We start from the raw sequence: 20804 nt of genomic DNA on the forward strand, positions 1-20804 counted from the left end.
CAAAATGATTGTTCTTTACCTGAAACTTGACCTGTGGGCTTTGCTCCTGAAAGCACAAGGCGATTCAAGTGTAATTGACAGGTTTTATGATGGTTGAGACATTTCTTCCCCCCAGGCTGCCTCTCATGTTTGATTCATTTCTACATTGCTCCTTAGTCAGCACAATCACATATTTCATAAGTTCAGTTCCCCCACTGTCTTCTGTTCTCCCTGCCGATTTGCTGTGATCTCTCTGGCCCTTCGCCTCAGTCCTCTTTGCCTCCTAATCTCATGGGAAACTCCTCAGCATGACTGAGACAACTTAGGAAATCATTCACTTGCTACCTGACTCTGAATGAGCCATATTAGTTTCATAATGGCAGTGATGGATCCCTTGCACCCTAATTAAACCAGATTTATTTTCTTTTCACAAAAAAAAAACATCTATTTTGAATTGAATGTGTGGCAGTGATTTGCTTATTTGTAAGCCAGGTTGAACAGTATTTAAGGATGCTAGTAGTGGCATGAGGTTAATAATTGTTCTTGCTCTTCGTTTTTCTACACAAACATTAGGGAAATATGCCATGAGAGATTTGATCCATCGGCTACCGGGCAGTAGTAGCAGCAGCAACAATAACACCACCAGCATTGGAACGTCAGGCAATACTGGAACTCCCAGCAAGGCCATGTCAGACGATACGGTAACTGCCATATGCTGCGCACTACATGAAGTGATAACCAAGAATATGGAGAACGCAAAAGCTCTACGTGATTCTGGCGGGATTGAAAAACTCATCGGCATTGCCCGCAGCAAAGGAGACAAGTAAGTAGGACGGGGTCAAGAATTGTTTTGTCTGCAGCGGTGAAATAACTCAAGTTTTTAAATTCACACTTGAAATGTCTCGCAGATCTCTATTGTCATTTCAAATCAGGGAATGCTCCGCTTTTAATGCAGCTTCTACATTAGATGACTTCAAAGAAGGATTTTCTATTCCTGCCTTTTTCTGAGAATAAATCTAATGTTAGCTGTTAAATAAATGATGGGATATTTAATTAACATCATTTGCATCCCAGAAAGCCTTTATTATTTGGGTAAGTTCTGAAGTGAAATGTTTAATCTACATAGAGATAAGATATTAAAGAGTCCATTTTTCTATTTGATCTGGAGACACACTGTATGCAGGGAGGTCTGGGTCCAATTCCTGCAGGCTTTTTGATGTCCAGAAATATTCTGAAGCTGCTGCTGAGTTGTGTAGCAGTAAAAGAAACCTTCTGTTTTGCAGTCTTGGCTGCTCAGATGGCTTTTCTGTGATTGTGTGTGTATGCTGGCAGCAGATATGTTGTTTAGCTTGCAAAGAGGCAGTCTTTGTTGTGTTGTTGGGACCCAATGTTGATAGTGTCTGCCTCTCCCACTTTGCATTAAAAGTAATTATGAATCAGTTAAAATGTCATTATACTTAAGGATATAACTTAAAGGCTCCTGTTGTAACCATTACAACTTCTAGATTACACTAAGTTTTTGTACCTGCTTTTATTTTTTACACTTCAATCTTTTTTTCAGAGACCAGTAAGCAAGGACAGCTGAAATATAATGACAGATTATATTAATTTACAGAATTAAATATTGTTGTCATCTGATTTGTTCAAACAAAATTAAATAAAAGCCTTTTGAAAGTGACTTAGATCTCATTTTGATTAAAATATTTGTATTTGAGCATGAGCAGCTGTTTTTGAAGTACACATAGTTTGTGTGAGGAAAAGAAAACTGATGTGTGGCGATGACCTGACTGATTTACTAATTGGTGGTCTGAACCAAATGAACTTTTAGGTGCTGAACTTTTATTATTATTCGATTAATTTTAATCTGGCTAAATTGAATTTTTAACTACATCCTGCTGAATATGAACTGGTTCAGCACAGTTTTAAAAAACGGATTTATTAAATTATAGGTAGGTCAGTCAACTTAACTGAATGGTAGCTGACTTGGAAAATGTGCTTGTAATAAATCAATGAGAGAACATGTGTGATATTACAGTCAAGAAAAAAAATGAATGGGAAGTAACAATGGGTGATGTTATGTCAAAGCAAAGAAAGACAAATATCAGGGAGAGGTGATAAAGTAAATGGAAGAACAGAGTCTTGACTTCAGTTATCTCACTCACTTGTGGGACAGAGCTTTGCTTCATTTTACCCAGTAGGCGCAAAATGATTTTTATCATAGAAACAGATTACACAAATGCTCTACACCAACTCTGTCAACAAAGTTGTTGTTTATATATTTCACATTTCTTTGACTCTCACATCCTCATTTTCTAGAAACACTAATGAAGAACTGTACATAATGTTCCCATCATAATATGTTCTTTGTCTGATTAAATGTTGCCCGGACAGCAGAAATGATTCTGCCACTAAAATAATCGAAAAGAATAAAATTTCAAAAGCTCCCTAATGGTTGTCCTCTTGGTTAACAATAAATCTAGTGAAAATTTTAAATGTAGCGTGAATCCTTGTAAGAGGAGCTCAGCGTATAAAGTTACTGCATTGCACACTTCATCACGCACCATGTCTCTCTGTGACCAGTGGGGGAACCTGGTCTTTATGCAGCCTTTATATCTCATTCATAAGTGCACCTGTGTTCCCAGTGATCAGTCGTCTAAGAAAAACAAAACCGAACAACGAGGAAGACCAAGCTAAAATAGACCGACCTCCTTACCATGGGAGACCAAGCAGGGCATTATGCCTTGCTGCTATGGCAACTAGCAGGTCAGGGGTTGCCATGACACCGAAGTGTTATCAGACTGAGGTCAAATGTTGATTTATTGTGGAGTGAGCGAGACTAAGTCTATTTAGGGAACTGTGCTCCAGGGTGCCATTACACAAAAAGATGAGGTGCTGACAGAATCCTCCAAAAAATGCTAATTTCACAGTGAGCAGTTGTCTGCTAATAATTCACACATCTTCATTTCTTATAGGCTCACAATTAAGCAGAACTACAGCAGATTTATGCAATCACACACGGCAGAGTTTCAGGAAATGCCACCTACATTTAAATCAAATATGACTGTTGATCAACGTGGGCTGAAAAAGGACTGCAATAATATTGTGAATGATTCAGAGGGTTGGGACAAATAACTACTGAGACAAATCCCTGCCATCTACAAAATAAGCTATAACATAAGCTTTCGTTCCAAAAACACAATTTTGCACATTGCAGGTCATTGCAGCTTTTAAAGATCATTTATCCTCTAGAAATCCCTGAGGAAATAATAACATTAATGTTCCCATTAAATTAAATGACAGTGTTCATTATGATTTGGAAAACTTAACACCGTCAGGAAACATGAATTTACACTGAAAACAATTACTCTGATCTTCCAGTTTTGCTAATAAGTTATGGTCTCTATATTCTTAATGATCTAAATCATTGTGTTTCTTCAGGACACAGAAAATGAGAATTCCTTTCACTTTTTTGATTAGTAATTTTCAATCAAGGTGGCAAGGAGGAAACCATTAGCATGGCAGACTGGGTCATTTTAAGCTCACACAAGAACTCTGCTTCTCCTCCGGAAAAACAAACAAACAAAAAAATCAAACAGCAATAGTCTTCTTGAAGCCATTACAAATTTTTCCGGTCTACACATGTCTTGTGCAGCTGGTAAGATTTGGAGACAAAGTAACTACACAGCGTCACAATAAATGGGGTGCTGTGGAAATAACTCTCTATGTTTTTCTCAATTTCTTTCCAGACACTCAGCAAAAGTGGTAAAAGCAGCCTCTCAAGTCCTCAGCAGTATGTGGCAGTACAGAGACCTGCGCTCCCTCTACAAAAAGGTAACTGTGTGTGGTGAACTGTGTTCTGCTGCATTTGTGGGTTCTGACTCATGCTCTACCACTTTTGTTCTGTTAAAAATCTTTTGTTTCAATTTGAGTTGAGTGTGGAGATTTAAATCTCAAATGACTTATATCTTTTCCTGTCGTTCTGAATACATTTGTCCCAAGAAGAAGAAATATTAAAAAGATAAGTCAGAACCATCCTATACAGATCTTGTTTGGTGGTGATAGCACTTCTGTGTAATTTGACAGAATAATAATTAGACAAATTTGTCATATTTAAAAATATGGCTTTGGAGCCTGGTGGCTTTTTGTTTTCACTAAAGCAGATTGCGAGGCCAATTCTCTAATAGAAACATGTCAATGAAGGTAATGAAATACACATCTCCATCCTGCATTTTGTCGAATGGACTGCTAATTATTTGCTTTTCTAGGCTTTTCTATTCCTTGATGAATTTCTGCTTGTTTTTGTTTTCTTTTCAGGAACAATTTATTTGTAGTTTAATTGTGAAACTGTGTAATTATAAGTTACTGATGAGCTTTGACTTATATATAAAAACTCAGCAACACATCATCAAAGAGTTTTTTATATATTCTGTTTGGGACTTCAGAATTCAGCCATTGCAATAAATAAGAAATGGAGGCATGTCAAGTCAAATACAACTTTATTATTATTATTAGTAGTAGTAGTAGTAGTAGTTGTAGTAGTAGTGGTAGTAGTGGTAGTAGTAGAATTATCAACTTATAACGTAAAAACCACTATGACCAATTGCTGAGTTTGAGCGTGACAGAAAATGTTTTGCATATTTAGTTGAGGAAATAGTTTTGCATTTAAACAAATGTTGTGCTTAATTAATGTTCTGATTGCCCACCATGCTGTCTTAAAGCAAACAGTGATGGGAGACATATGTTTACCTCCAATATGGTTCCTTGAACGAATGCCAAATTAGTTACGATTCCAACAAAATGTGTGCTATGTCTGAAAGCTGTCAGGAAGAGAAGGAGCTTTTGATTTGCAAAGACAATGGCTACTTAGGCTGAAAAGTGATATTCAAGGATAAAGATGAGGTCAAGAAAGTTTTCTCTCATTAAAGTTTCATCATAATTTTAAAGTATACACTTTTAACTATATTTAAGAAAATATAAACAAGTGGTAAAGGAAGGGAACTTAATGATTGTTAGAACCATGTGCCAGAAGACAAAACATACCAAACCTTCCCAAGTAAAATTTGCTAGGCTGAGCATGTTCACCCACTTGCTGACACTAATGGCAGTGGGGTTTTTAAAATGGGTTGTCTTTGGTATCATGTAGACAACTGGGAAAGATGAAGCCACACAGATATTGATGCAAGGTGCAAAAGGATGCAGGTAAACTTCCTGCCTCAGCAGTTTGTACCTGAATGTCCTGCTGCCACATTGTCATTTTGTACCAACCTATTTCCATTTTGTCCCTGTAGACAAACAATGTGTACTTTACATTTGATACTCGTTTGCTTTTCAACAATTTTTAGTGTATTGAGAAATGTAATTTTAAAAAATGGTCAAATTTTGACATATTTATTTCTGAAGTTTGTTGTATTTGGTGAGATTTTATGCTCTACATGTTTTCCAAAGTTTGATGCTTGGATTCCTGTTAGGATTTCTCCATACGACAGATAATGGCCTTAAATCAAACAACAACAAAAAAACTACATCTTCAAAATTTGACCTTTAGATAATATTGATGAACACACAGAACCACATGATGGATACTTTATCGTCAGATGAATACACTCATTCAGACATTACACTTAACCGCATGCAAACGTAAACATCTGTAACATTAGAGATGCTTTCAGGACATGAAAGAAATTCACTGTAAGCACTAGCCATCAAAGTACAAAATATCCCTCAGACAGGAAAGAATCAATACATTGTCAGTATGAAATGTGGAAGACGGCTCCCTTTTGGATCTTAATAAGACCCAAGCAACAAAAATATGTAAGAATTGACAAACAACTTGAAATGAGAAAAAACTGTTTCTTTGGTTCATCTGTCAAAGCTTCTTGAGGGTAAACCATGAACACATTTAAACAAAGGAGTAATAGAGCTGTGCTGGACACCAGCACACTTGAGTCCCAGCATTTACAGAGGTGCATTGATCAATCACTTCATGTTAATCTTTCGAGTCCATTGTGTTGTTTTGCTCTTTTGTATTTCTTTTTTAATTATGCACACATATGCACTTACGGGCTCATTGTTATTTAGCCAATTGCAGACTGAATGGCTCAAAAACTGTAAGCCAATGAATGCAGTTTTGAATAGTAGTACATAAAGAATGGCTCAGACTGTCAAAATGCAAGATAGGCATTTCTGAACATGCATTTCTTTAAATCTGGTGCATAATTTAAAAAGTTGTATGCTCTTTTTTTTTTTTTAGGAGAACCACATTGTTGGAGTCCACATTGTTGGAGTCCAAAGTGTCTCAAGAGACACTTTTGTTTCTCTTGAGACCACAAGATACGTTTATCTGCCTTTCAGTTTCACTTAAATTTCAAAGCTGTAATCACAGAATTTTGAAGTATTGTACTATTTGACATATTAAGTGAGAAATGCATGTTCTTTGTACCTGCATATTTGAGGTGCATGTTTGCACTCTCAGTTATTCATTGTTTAATTTCCAGGCATTTTGTTCTGGGATTGCTTGGCTAAATATAAAAACACTTTTTTTTCAAAGTTTTATAATGCTGTTGCCTCTTCACTTGTTTTTTGAAGTATTTCCTCTGCTACATTGTGACATAGAGAACCAGATGAGTTCAAACCAAATCAGCAGCAGCTTAAAGGTGCATTCATACCAGTCATATTGGTCGGCTTTAATCAAACTCTAATCTGTTTGCCTTGAAAGTCCGCTTGGTTTGAGCATTTGTGAATGTGCAATCAAACTCTGATGCGTAGGAAAAATAACCCAAAAAACTCAAGGTTTTTGTTCCATTGTTGTCTACATTTTGTGAAGAAGGAAGTTGCACTCAGAATCATTTTCAGAGATTTTTCTGTCATTTCCTTCAGTGATTCTTGATGCAGCGCCACCACAGACGAGGAAGTAAACAAAGGATTTGGTTTGTTTGACACAGTACAGTGTGATAGGGAACGGCACCAGGTGAAAATGTAAGAAATGCTGTAATTTTGGTTTCCAGTCGCACAGAGTCTACCAGAGTAGGAGGTGTGAAAACACCCTAAAAGTTGCACATATTTCTGGCCCATTTCTTTCTTTCTTCCTTCCTTTCTTCCTTTATTTTTTCATTTAACAATGAAGCAGAGGCTCATGAAATGTGTCTAAGAGTCAAAAATACCTGAATTTTGAAACCAGTGTGCTTCCCCACACCAGAACTTTGGTTAAAAAAAAAGCAAAACACTGAATTGTCAAACTTATGCTGCGCAAAGTATGTATGCGTGTGTGTGTGTAGGTGTGTTTGTGTGTAGCTGTGTGTGCGTGACTTTGACTTGTGTGTATTCAAAGTGATGTAATATGCATTTCAAGATTTTTAGACAAAATACCTGAGAATGTACTTTATGCAGTCCAATTTTGTAACTGTGGAAATTGTTGTGTTAGAGGACTCGACTTTATCACGACAGTCCAGAGCTCAAAATAAGTGACTTCACTGCTAGTATCCTTGCATGGCATATTAGGTCATGGGTTTTAGCTGTTAGAAAAATCCTATTAGTTTTCAATCCAAACATGGATTAACATGGAGTTTAGACAGGAGTGAAGTGGAATGTCACTGGAAAGTGTTTGGAAGCAAAACCAAAGGAGCAAAAAGGTGCAGGTTGTGACATTGTGAAGTGGGTTTCATGATTTATATATATTTTTGTATATAATTCAAAGACGAGCTTGCTAGAGATAACATAGTTGTGGTTGTTTTGATAAGGAAAAATCTTTTAATCTATCATGATTCAGTCAGTTTGAGACATGTCTCTAAAAGCTGTGTGCTTTGAGGTCTTGATTTAATGAAAAAGTTTTGAAAAACACTGTCAAGCAGCATGGAAGTAGATGTTTGTTTCTATGCGAGTGTCTCTTTGAAAATCTGGGCTTTAAAGAAAATAAAAAATTGCAGTAAGAAGAGTTAATCACATCCTGCAGCGGTTGCTGGCTGAAAGAGAGGGTGAAAGAAAAGAGAATCACCTCGTACTGGATGGCAGGCTTGCATAACAGCGTTTGAACTTGAAGCAGAAGTTGAAAACCTATGAATAAACACCAACTCTGTATGAAAATACCATCTGAGATCACTTAAAAGACCTCTGATGCAAGAGTCATTAATAAACCAAAGCCTAAATGTGTTTGTATCAACACAAACACTGACTTTAGGATAAATCATGTATAATAGTCTCCAGAGTGCAGTAAAGAACTACTTTTACCAGAGTTAATTTGGGCTCTTTGACAGAATGTGTCCTCACTTAGAATGCGTATGTGTGTATGCGTGTGTGCATCTGCGTGTGTGTGTGTGTTGGGTGTAGCTGTGCATGTCGCATCTCATCTCCAGCTTCTAGGAGGGTAGCTCTGGGTCATCTTTTAAGTAAACAACAAATGTGCAGTCCTGTTCAATCGAGGATTTCCACTGAAAACAGGGAACCGAAGCATGGTCACTTTGTAAATAAACCTACCGTGCTAATAGGACCAGAAGGAACAAATTCTCTGAATCATCCCAAACAAACATATGCACCCTTCCTTCCTCTCATAACACTGAATTTCATATTCACAGAGTTGCACTTTGTCATGTGCCTGTTACGCAAATTTTCTCTGTTGGCTTGGTGAGCCTCATTTCTTGATAAATGATCTGTCTTGGATGCTTAATCAGACACATTCGCTCTCACACACACAGAAATGCCCATATATCATGCATACATCACAAACTCACACAACTCAAACCTACACATGTGACAGATGGAGTTCAGGGTCAGGAAGGATGCTGTGTTTGTCATACATGCGACGGATTTACAATACATTTCAGGGATTCATAATTTATTATGTGCTTGTGCCATTTGAGTTGAGTGAGAAATTTGTGTTTGATGTCTGTGTGTGAGGTCACTGATTGCGGTCCAGAATGGTCAAGATGTTCCTGTAAATTGAACAAATGCATCTGTAAGGAATAGCGTTAAATATGTTAGTTACACATAATAAAAATCCTTGTTGAATACAGAGCTGTTCAAATATGGTCATGCTGTTGTCACCACACAAGCACAGAGTTACTTAATTTTGTGCAGCTTTTATTAGAGATGCACCAATCAAATTTAGCTGCTTGCCTCCAATTTCCTTTTCAGTTTTCTAGACTGTAATCGGACATACTTTGAAGAAACAGTGAAAAAAAAGACTTTTAAAACCCCAAGAGCTAATAAAGCAACCATAGAGCCCATAAGTGACTTTTTTCTGGTTTCTCTCTGATGTCCAATCTCTCTGTGTTTGGTGAACAGAGACAGAAGACTGCTAAGTTAATCCCCTGTTAGTCTTGAGACTACAAGTCTGCTTAGAAAGTCAGAAAGGCAATATTAGGGTCCACATCTGTGGTAAGGATGTCGGCAAAAAAAAAGTACAACTGTGGTATCTAGGTCAATCTCCTAAAGAGCAAAAAACAGGCAACAACACAGAAAGATGTAAAGGTCAAAGGAACATAAATCCTGCGAGAGCAGGCAGAACATGTGTGAGTAAATCACTCACCGCTGTAAATCTCACAATCTTAGTATGAAATGAGTAGGAGGGCATGCATGAATTGGAGGAATGAACAATAAAAAAAAATATCTTCAATGGTCGGTGAGATCCAGAGGGACTCCACCTCTTACTGTGCGTAAGCTTTTTTAAAATTTGTGCCATAATGGCTTTCTGGCATAAGTGGTGCTAGACCCAGCACCCCCGTACGCCCCACAACATACACCCACACTCAACTCATTTGTTAAGGCACTAATCTCTTTTTACCTCACAGTCCTGTGACCTTCAGCTGACTATCCAGTGACGGTGAGAGCAACAGGCAGACTAGTTGCCTAGAAACCCACTGTCTTTGTGTTTTCCAGTTCTTACAGTGGGAGCTGAAAGAAGGTGGGTGGGAGGAGAAGGAAAGAAAAATTGATGAAAAGTGTAAAATAGGTGAGAATTAGTGAGACCTACACTCCGAGAATTAACTGGCTACTTTTGCTAATCATTACGGGAACTGTATGTGGGTTTCGTTGTTGTTTCCATCTCTCTTTATTTCATTTAATTTTTTAAAACTGATAGATTTGCATCTTAGGGATGAGTTTTACCTGGCTTGTGTCTACTTCTTTCACCCATCACCAGGGCCTTGTTTTGGAAAACAAAAGATAAATTTTTTGTCTGCACTGCTGCTTTTCTGGTTGACATTCTGTTTATCCATAAGTATTGATATTTTCTATCAATCATTCAGAGTGAATCTACAATGACTTGCTAACTGTGGGTGGAAAAAGAAAATGTTAAATTATCTCTGTCATTATCTGCTGAATAAAAACTAAATTTATTGGAGATTTTTATGTTTTGCCATCTATTTGCCTTACGTGGGACATAAACATCCTAAAATAAAATGAGGCACAATTATTATACAGTTTAGGTATCGCTTGTTTTGCTCTAAGAGGACCGACCTCAAGGAACCCTGTGGCTCATTCCTTGGCCCCATTTGTGAGCTGCATCTGTCATCTGCACACAACATACATCACTCGGCAAAATACATTTATCATTCAATATTCAGTGACCGTGTTCACTTGAGTGGCCCGACATCCTGACAGTATCCAGTCACACAGCAGTCCAGAGTGCCGCAAGAAGGTTATGTTGTGTTTAATGAGATTTGTTGTTGGGGCGAAGGAGAACCAAAATGTGAAATGAGGCGAGTGAGAAGACTAAAGGACTGCTGAAAGAAGGAGAGGTAAAGAAAAAAAGAGTGGTAGGAACTACATTTGAACTACTATGTGTCGAAAAATCCAGTTTTCTATTAGTTGTTAGAGCTCTGTCAGAAAATAGGGCTGCATAAACTTCCACCCACTTTTCACTCTCATCTCTGTACTTCTATGCATATTGTTACACTTTTTTCTCATCACCTCTTTCCTTCCTTACTCCAACACTTCCACTTACCCCAAAACCTACCTCTCTCTCTCTCTCTCTCTCTCTGTCTCTCTCTCTCTCTCTCTGTCTCTCTCTCTCTTTCTCTCTTTACTTTGTGCCATATTTTCTATCTTCCTCAGCCGTTACCCTGTTTGTCCTACATTCTTCACTGTCTGTCTCATCTTCTCCACCTCTGAGTTGTCTTCTTCTCCTTCCATTCATGTCCTTTCACAAAGCTGCATTGTACTGAAGTGATTCATCTCTCCAATCACCACTTTCCCACATCTGAGAGATGTACAAGTTAAAGCTGATGAAGGGGCGTGTCCACATAATCTTCAATTATCTGCTTGTTTTAAAGTAGCCAATTATCTTAATACTAAATTAAATTTGGTTCCAGCTCTGTGATTGTTGTTGACTCTTATAATCTATTTTCATGAGAATTGTTCTGCTCCGATCACTGTTAAACTAATACAAAGTCACCGGCTTAGCTGCAGCAATGCTTGAGCGAGGATTATTTGTTCTATTTTTTTCGCTGCTGTGTTTTGATGCTTTCTGACCTAAGAGTTTATAGAGGTGTTTGAATGTGTACACGTTTATGGGAACTTGCGACATGCTTGTATCATGTCATAATAAATCATTTTAAATGTGATATTTCAGTTTCATTATAAATCGCTCTGAGTCATCCCTTCTGAATCATTGTTGAAGCCAATGTGGAAGTGCCACCACCTGCTGCCGACTAATCAAATGTTCTGCTTGAAATGCCCCATGGTAGTTTGAACTCTTTTCTTTTGATGGGAGGTAAAAATCAACTCGATTTCAATTTGTTAAATTTTAATAATTCCTTTGCATATTTGTACCAAAAACATAAAAAAAATATACATACCCATAACAATATGTAACATTCTCAGTAATGTTGGTTGGCGCAAATAAACTCTCATCTGTTATTTGTTCTCTGTTGTGTGTTTGTCTTCTAGGATGGCTACTCCCAGCATCATTTTGTGGGTTCTGCCTCAACAATAGAGAGGGACAGACAGAGGCCCTACTCTTCTTCACGAACTCCCTCCGTTTCTCCCGTCAGGACATCCCCAAATAACCGCTCCGGTGAGGAAAACGTCTCTCCTACATGCATACGTACAGCATCACAATCCAGCTTGTTTCACTTAAGAGTTTGTTTTGGTCCACAATTATCATAAAAATTAAAGAACTTAGTCGCTGAATGAAATTGCAGTTGTATTGTTGCTTTTTTTATGTTTCTGGGAGATCTTACTCCATTCTATAAGATGACTCTCTTACAAGCTTCAGTCAGCATCTTCACAAGGTTTCTGGCTTCTTCATGTCATTTGAAAAAAAAAAAAAAAAATCGGTTCTTCATAATTTAACTCAAATCTAAATCTCATACAGTGCTGACATCATTGTCTGGGCTTTTCCAAATTGTTCCAATACATAGAACATTTATATTATCAAAACTTCTGAAGAACATTATAGGATGGAATAGAGTACAATGAAAACTATATTTCAAGTTTCACAATGGGATAACTTATGTGCAATCAGAGCAGTGAACTTACACAAAGGTAGGAAAACCCGCAATACAAAAGCAGAACTAAAAAAACAGCATAATGTACATTAGGGACAAAATTTCAACATAAAAACTAAAAATAGTATACTCCACTCCAAAAGAATGATCGACTGAGTAGGCTAACCTAAAAATGTACAAAATATAATGCATATTTGTACATTAAAAATAAAAAATTAATAATATTTCATTATTTTGGCATTTAGAAAATAGTAATAATTGTATACATTCTAAACTAGAGCAGCTTAAACTTTCAATCAACGGAGCTAAGAAGGTGAAACATGTTTTTGTATTGTGCGTGGAAATATTATATTCAAACTGTGTCTGTGTCACATCTTAATCCATTTATATTTGTGATTTTTTTTTCACAATAAAATTGAAAAAAAAATGCAAATATGTAAAACCTGACATGCAGACACATCGATTAGCCAGTAGCATCAACATTCACCAGTCCATCAGTTTCATACTAAGTCTAAGTAGCTCCTGGCATCAGTGCTTGCCATCTTTTGGCTGTCATGCTATGAACTATGATTATCATTAGCCTTTAGCCTGAGCCCACTGGCCTTCATGCTTTGCACGAGTGCATTAGCATTAGCTGTTAGCATTGGTAGTAGAAGAGCCTTTAGGTGTTCTTTCTCCACACCGGGCTTAGCAAGCTGATGAGGCAGAAAAGTACTTTTCCTGCCTCTCGGCATAGAGAGGTCTTCAAGGACCCTGCTGAGAGAGAGAGAGAGAAAAGAAATGAGGGACAGAATAAGTGTGTGTGTGTGTGTGTGTTGTGTGCAAGCATTAGAAAACAGAGACGGAGGAAGGGATGCAATAAACAGAGAGGGAGATAAAAAGAAGAAGAAAAAAAACAACATAGAGACGAGAAGGATTGAGGGATGGTGCAGGGAGGAAGGAGGCTGTGAAGGCTCTGGTTTTGACTTTGGCAAGTGACATTGGGAGTCGTTTTGTGCTTATGATACCATGGAGTTGAGGGGGTAAAACGCTAAATCACTGGATGTGACTCTTCATCCTCCTTCCTCTGCTTTGTACACACCCTGTCTCCCACTCCCCTCTCATGCTTTTCACTTGCTGTCTCACTTTCTCTTCTTGTCCTTTTCCACCTGCACCTGTTCGCAGCAATCCTCACCCCTTCCTTCTAATCTCTTACTCCTTTTCGACCACACACTCGCCAAGGCATGCACACACACCCACACACATTAGTATCTCTTCACTGCATATGCTCCAGACTGCAATCCGAGTCCTCAGAGATGGATCAAAGCAAAGGAGTGTAATGAAGGCATGCAAGCGCATTGGGAAAGGAGGAATGAAAGACTTGAAGTGAGAAGAGAATGATAAAACCGTGAAAGAGGAGCTGAGTTAAGTGGCTGAAAGAGAGAGAGGGCAGCGAGGAATACAGAGGGAGAGACCTATGCCTCCCTCATGGCCACCACAGGGTACCAGGATGTTTTACCCTCATACAGTCTGACTGAAGGCCGTGACAACCAGACACTACTGACCAAACTTCCTTGATTACTGTAACCAGTGACAACCTTTTCCTTGTGGGAAACTGGCAGGTTCAATATTTCAACTTTTGAAATCCGACAGTGTGTAATGATTGAATTAGTGTAAATGCCAAATGTCTTACAACATACAAAGCTTTGTGCCTACACAAAGTTATGTGCTTGTCTTACACATACAAGTTTTAATATATGCATGCATTTTTTTTTCAATATCTAAAACAAGAATACTGAAAGATACATCAAGTAATATGCACCTTTAAAAATGAACTCTGGACACGTGATTCCAAACAAATTCACCAACTCTAGTGATGGTTATCTGCTTCAATGATAGTCAAATCCAGGCATGTTCATCTGATTAAACATAGCTTCTGAAAATAACCACAAAAACTTAAAAGATGTCACACAAAGATGTTAAACACACTTTTAAGTAAGCCGACGTTCCTTTATTTTTAAAAAAGCGTTTCTATTAGTCTGATGTAATATTAATTTTAAATCATTGTAGCTAACAGAAAAAAGACTTCAGTCTTTGTAATTAATGTGTTTAAGTGAATTTTTCAACATTATTAACATTTTTTGATATGTTTGAAACATGGTGGGAGTACCTATTTACAGATAGAAATATTTTCTACACCTCTAATCTAATATTTCAAATACCAACATTGTAGGGATGATGGCTAAAAAAAAGGAGAAAAGAAATATATGGATTTACTTGTACGGTTATATTGTGTGAAGAAATAACTCAGCATAAATTACTCTTTTTATTGATGTTAGATTGAAATTCAGTCAAAATTTCAGTTTAAATTTTACTGAAAATTTAGACATTCAATAAAATTTTAATTTTCATTTCAATATAACATTTAAATGTTAAATGTCATTTAACATTTAATGACTTTAAAAGCCAGAGGTTACCAGCATTCACCAGGTTAACAGTTTTTATAAACGTTTAATGTGGACCATACGGGCGTTTACCCTGCATGACATTAGAAAGGAGCTGCACAGTCACCATATAAAGAAAATATTAGTTATCTGCAGGCAATGGGATGTTGGTGCCATAATCATGCTGCTGAAAATAGGATTATGATGCCGTTTTTGTCCTCAATCAAATAATACCTACACTATTGGAACTGACTAACAGATAATATATTAAAAAGAACACATTAATTGATGCCTTCAAGTTAAGACTCTGAAAATATCAATAACTGGATTCCTTTTGTGTTTTATTGCTGTAAGTGTGTTTTATCTGTGGCAGAGTTTGGTCCCTGTTTGTGGCCTGTCAAGATAATGTTGAAGGCCTCTTTATGTGATAATTTGGTACTGCATAATTCAGGTCTTGACCCAGCTGTTGGCAAGCCTGTTTCCGTGATCAATATCTTGACAGTTTCAGATTTGTATAATTTACAAGAGCTTTACACGCACAAAGAACACAAGGAAATGTAATATATTGTGTGTACTGAGGTATTGCACACCAGATGCAAAAATTTGATATTCCAATAACATGCCCATAAGTGTGCGCTTGAATTCCCAGACGTTCCTTAACGCGCTGGAGGTGACCCTTTCTGCTGACAAGCTAAATGATGAATAATGAGTGTGCACCTTGAAAGACCAAGACAAGAAACACACACACACACACAGACACACACACACACCCGTGCAAACACAAGCAGGCGAAATGTGAAGGCTTCTGCTGTTCTGGGTTTATTGCTCTCATTAATGTCTGCATCCGTTTGTGTGTGTGTGCGCGCGCACGCGTGCAGCAAGCGCTCCTGCCTCCCCCAGAGAGATGACGAGTTTGAAGGAACGCAAGATCGACTATGATTCCACGGCAACCAACGCTGGTTTCCATAGCAACAAAGGAGAGCATACATCCCGGAAAGACGGCATGGCAGGTGTGTGTGTGCACGTAGAAAGAGAGAGAGAGAGAGACAGAGAGAGAGAGAGAGACAAAGTAGAATTAAATTATTTTATTTTAATCGCCTGATTCATCTTTTTAATCCATTTCCCCTTTCACCAATCACTTATATTTCCTTTTTAACCTCCCTTTTTTTACGTTTATATATATATTTTTATCTTGAACACACTTTGCTTCGTCCCGACACCTATAAATTAGTTCTTCCCTTGCCTTCCAACCAGCTGCTACTATCACTAATACTCTCCTCTTCTCCATTTACTTTTTTCTCTTCTGTGATTACCATTCTCTGTAAGCCTCTTACGTTTCACCTTTAATTTATTCTTCCGATATCTCTGTTATTTTGTAGGTTTTTTTTTTTATTTTTTATATGATGCCAGACTTTCAAATAAGCTACCTGAAGAAGTTTTGCCTTACTTATTTGCAATTAGATTATGCAACAACAGTTTTTTTGCCTACACTCCGTGTGTGTGTTTTGTTTTTTTGTTTTCATCCATAAAGTTCAAGTCTCCTGTGGGTCATCTACGTTGTTCCGAAACTCTTACCTGACTGCCAGCGATGAAATCAAGCAAAACCAGGTGAGTTTATAGACATAAGTGCACAGTTTTATTTACATCCACAGTTTTTCAGTCTCTTAGAAATGCACATATTTCATCACAGCTCTCCTAAACTGGCAAACGCTGTCATAATAAAGTGCTTCTTAGGAAAGATTACAGCAAAAAGAAGGAGGCACAGCAGATCAAAATAACAAGGTGTCTCGCTGTGATAAGATGCCCTGGCAGAGTTTGCAACGGATGTTCACCCTCAGCTCAGGCATTCTTAAACCACCGCAACCAGGAACAATAAGCTGACTGGCAATTAACGCTGTTATCCCGTTTGATTGAACTAATTATTTGCCTCTGTTTAATGTCTCTGCCGGTGAGGAGGGAGGGATAACAGAAAACATTGTGGTCTTTGAATTGGGAGAATTAAAAGTAAAGAAAAATAAATAAATAAAATTGGGTGGATCTCTTAAAATTCTAATTAAAGTTTGAGTTTGTTCAACTTTTACTGCTACTGGTTGAAATGAGGAGAATAAGTGTAATGAGCTTTTGAAGCGATGGGTTTTTTTTTACGCAACGCTGATGCAGACAAACATAGCTTGTCAGAGCTGGTGGATGTAAATTGTTCTACCACTGCCTGCCTGTAATGGAGAATTCACAGCATGAGTTCTTGTCCCTCTTCTGCCTGCTTTTTAAACCCTCTTTCCTTTGTTTTTTTTTTTCCTTTCCATCCAACCCCTGCTTTCCATTTTGCTTTACTTCTCTCCTATTTTTCACTTTGCTCCCAACCACTCAAACTCCTGCAACTCTGTACACGCCCTCTGCACCTACCCCACTTGCCACATCCAAATCGCTCTGCCCCACCAGAGTCCAGCCCCGCCCTGTGTTGTGCCCCCTCTGCCCCAGCAGGACAGCCCGTCAGCAACCATGCTAAAAGACTACGACCTCTACCCCCCTCCTCCCTCATTCCCCCAGCCACAGCCACCACAGCCTCCATCTCACAGCCAGAGTCGGAGCTTCGACGAGGCCTACTACGACGATCCAGGACCGCCGCCTGCGCCGTCGCAGCCGCAGCTGCAGGCGCAGGCCCAGCCTCAGGCCCAACCCCAGCCGCCTCCAAACGCCACCGGACCACCGCGAGACCCCCGGGAGGACCTTCGAATGCACCTGGGCCTCAAGTCGACTGGAAACTACGTAGACTTCTACTCAGCCTCACGGCCGTACAGCGAACTGAACTACGAGACAAGCCACTACCCGGCTTCGCCTGATTCCTGGGTGTAGTTTGACCATGACAATGGGAGGGAGGGAGCAGGAGAGGGTCTGTGTGAGCTTGTGTGACAGGCATTATTTTTTGCAGGAGATTATTAGCAGACTAAAACAAGGTTAATCTAAGTGGCAGTTTTGAAAAAAAAAAAAAAAAGACCTTAAAATATGATAGGAAATTTGTGTTTTAAAAAATAGCTGTGAATGACTTTGATGGAGCAAGAAGGGAAATCAAGCAGAGTGACAAAGAGAAACTGTGCATGTGCATGCCAACATTTGTTTTATTTATTTATTTTTTTTCTAGACCACCTTACCTTTTTTAAAGTTAGCTCCATTTCATCCCAAATTGGAGGAAGTGGGAGTTGATATGAGGAAGTACAGCATGTATAAGAAGTGGGGAAAAACATGAGCGTGTATGTAAAAGCCTTGAGTGGAGGCATCAAGAAATAATAGGGTGCTGATGAGGAAAGGCTCTCACTCTGTGAAGCAGGAAGTGGTCTCACCTTGTGTTACCATCAGAGATAAAGCGAGATGAGAGACTGAGATGGCATGAGCGTTTTCAAGGAGGTGAGGAAAAATAAAAGCACAGAGAAAGATGAAAGCACACCAGCCTCAAGGGAAAAAGTGGATGTTTACCATTTCACCAAAGTGACAAACGTAGCACTGCTTTTATTCAATACTTTTTTTTTGTTTTTATTGCCAAGACCTTGCTGCTTGTAGAGTCTTTGGAATTTGTTTTCAAAGAATGTCATTTTGAAAAGACTGTAGATCTTTTTTTTTTATTATTATTATTTTACATTTGTTGTTTTTCTTTCTACTTTTTTATATTTACACATTCTTATTTCCTGCATACGCCTAAAAATGGGATTTAATGTGTATATTACACGTTTTGGATGGACTGCTCATACAAATCCAGATTTTTATTTTCCGAATGACTTTCCGAGTGAACTCAAAAAAAGCGAAACACGAACACGGCAATCAGGAAAGACAGGCTAGCTGTGAGTGAACAAATGATTTTTATTTTATTTTATTTTATTTTATTCCCTCATTTTATCCTGGGCCTGAGAGAATTCCCTGCTATGTTTGTGATACGTTCACTGCTATGTTTGTGATACGTTCACTCCATCAATTGCAATTTCTCAAGTGGACATAATCAAACATCAAGAGCATCTTAAAGGCTGCAAGAGCATGGAACAGGCAGAGCAGCAGCACTCGGAAGTCCCAATCAAGAAAAGTGCTTCTTTTGTTCACTGCCAAAAGAGTATATAGATGTATGTTAAAAGCACACTGTTATGTCTTTGGAAAGGACTGCTGTTCGACTTTGGGTGGGGGAGTATACTTTCAACAATGTTAAAATTCAGTAATTCCTTTTGCATTGAAACTCGTCCGTTTGGCCAAATCCACCTGTCCATGCCAGTGAAAAGTAGAAGTAAAGAAAAGGAGACACATCACATTGTGCCAAACTTTGACAGATCAAGATCCGAGAAGACTTCATGGGATGTTTTGTCAAGGTTTACAGACATTAACTCGATGGCTGTCTCTTTTGTTTGTAACTTTGATTTTCTTGTGCTTTAATCAGGTGAAGCCGTACTTATTGCTGGGGGACTGTGGGCATCTTCTCCCTCCCGTAGTTGTACAGATCTGCCTCTCCGTTCCGGCCGAGCATGTGTGGGCGTGCGTTTGGGACACGTGTGTGTTTATGTGTACGTGCATGTGTGTGACAAGAATGCGTGGCCCCCGTGAGTGTGCTCATGTAAACATGAGCGAGTGTATCTATGCATGCATGTGTGTAGTAGTGTGTATGCCTCGGTTTGGGGGGTTGTATGTGTGTGTGCGTTCCTGTGAAAAAAGATCAATGTCCAAACAAGGCATTCCTACTGACAGTTTGTCCAGTTTTACAGCATAAAAATAAAGGTAAAAAAAAATTGAAAAAAATCACTAGGGTGATTGTTGAGACAGAAGACAAATCTATAAATACATGAACATAAATATAAATATATAATTATATAGATATATAATTTTTATGTGCTGATGTCAATGTCACTAATTGCAACAAATGTTCGCCGAGAAAAAAAAAAGAAAAAAAAGTTGTGTAAAACAGGACTCTTGTTCACTTGATCCAAACCGTAAAAATGCTGATAAGCCCCCCCCCACACACGCAACCAAACCCTCCACTGTACACACACACACCCATGCACATGCACTCCTACAGTCTAATCGAGACAAAACAGAAGTTCCACCTGAAGATGCTCTGGCTCGAGTTGTGTGTTATCGTGTGTCCATGCTTCTTAGATGATCCTGCTGAGTGAGGACCGTACTTGAAACAGAAGGGAAAAAAAATAAATAAAAGACTCTTTTCAAAAACTATAGTCTCTGCATCTCTCAATCTCTACAACAAATTTCCCTTTTCACTGAGTTGTCTACTTTTTTTCCCCCACATTATTCACGGCAGGAATCGTTTTCCCACACACTTGTTTTTCTCAGAACTCACGAGTCACTGAACAGGATGGATGGTGTTGACTGATCTAAAAAGCTTTGATGTGCTTTATAACCCACACCTTTTGCGTCTTTCTTGGGATTCAAGTGTGTTAAAAGATCTAACAGACGTAAGAAAAAAAAATTAATATTGAAACTTTTTCCCACACTAGCTTCATTTATATGCAATCCTTTTTTAAAAGAAAAAAAAATTGTCAGTTTATCTAAATGCTGAGAAGTTATTTACTGTGCCAAAGAGCAAAACTGTTTAAAGAGATAGATCTGTGATAAAATGATCAGGCTCTCCTGGGAAAATGTTAAAACTCTGAATGCTGGAATAAAAATCAGATGAATTCCTTGTTTTTTTCAACATAGTTTGAGTCACTTTATGGACTTATGCTGCTCTTTTTCCCAAAGACCTCGGAAAGTGATTTTGATCCTAGCATAGTGTTGACGCTCACTTCAAGTCAGAAGAATACCAAACTAAATTTCTGATGTTTAAATATCTTCATATCCAATCTTGTTTGAAAACACCCATGTGTTCATTGAGTATCCTTTTCACCTTTTTAAATGATTTGCAGTTGTGTACATCTTTCTTTCAAGTGTTTTATTGACAGTTCAGAGGGGACATGGAGTGCCCCGTTGCCATTAG

General features: G+C 38.3%; 1 protein-coding gene across 7 annotated transcripts in view; it reads left to right on the forward strand.

Moving 5' to 3' along the window:
- Positions 1-18770, forward strand: part of ctnnd2a (catenin (cadherin-associated protein), delta 2a) — a 223367-nt gene extending 204597 nt beyond the window's left edge. For 6 of the 7 annotated variants that reach the window (XM_055037745.1, XM_055037748.1, XM_055037750.1 and 3 more), the window contains 6 exons: positions 553-802; positions 3726-3810; positions 11860-11986; positions 15721-15852; positions 16374-16450; positions 17282-18770. In XM_055037745.1, coding sequence (XP_054893720.1) covers positions 553-802; positions 3726-3810; positions 11860-11986; positions 15721-15852; positions 16374-16450; positions 17282-17695 — 1085 coding nt within the window. In that variant the 3' untranslated portion in view covers positions 17696-18770. The remainder of the gene's footprint in view (positions 1-552; positions 803-3725; positions 3811-11859; positions 11987-15720; positions 15853-16373; positions 16451-17281) is intronic. The other variant, XM_055037749.1, reaches the window with a different exon arrangement.
- The last annotated feature ends 2034 nt before the right edge of the window (positions 18771-20804 follow it).

Source organism: Poeciliopsis prolifica, unplaced genomic scaffold (assembly GCF_027474105.1).
Source record: "Poeciliopsis prolifica strain line A6 unplaced genomic scaffold, Auburn_PproV2 SCAFFOLD012, whole genome shotgun sequence".
In the NCBI taxonomy this organism is placed as follows: domain Eukaryota; kingdom Metazoa; phylum Chordata; class Actinopteri; order Cyprinodontiformes; family Poeciliidae; genus Poeciliopsis; species Poeciliopsis prolifica.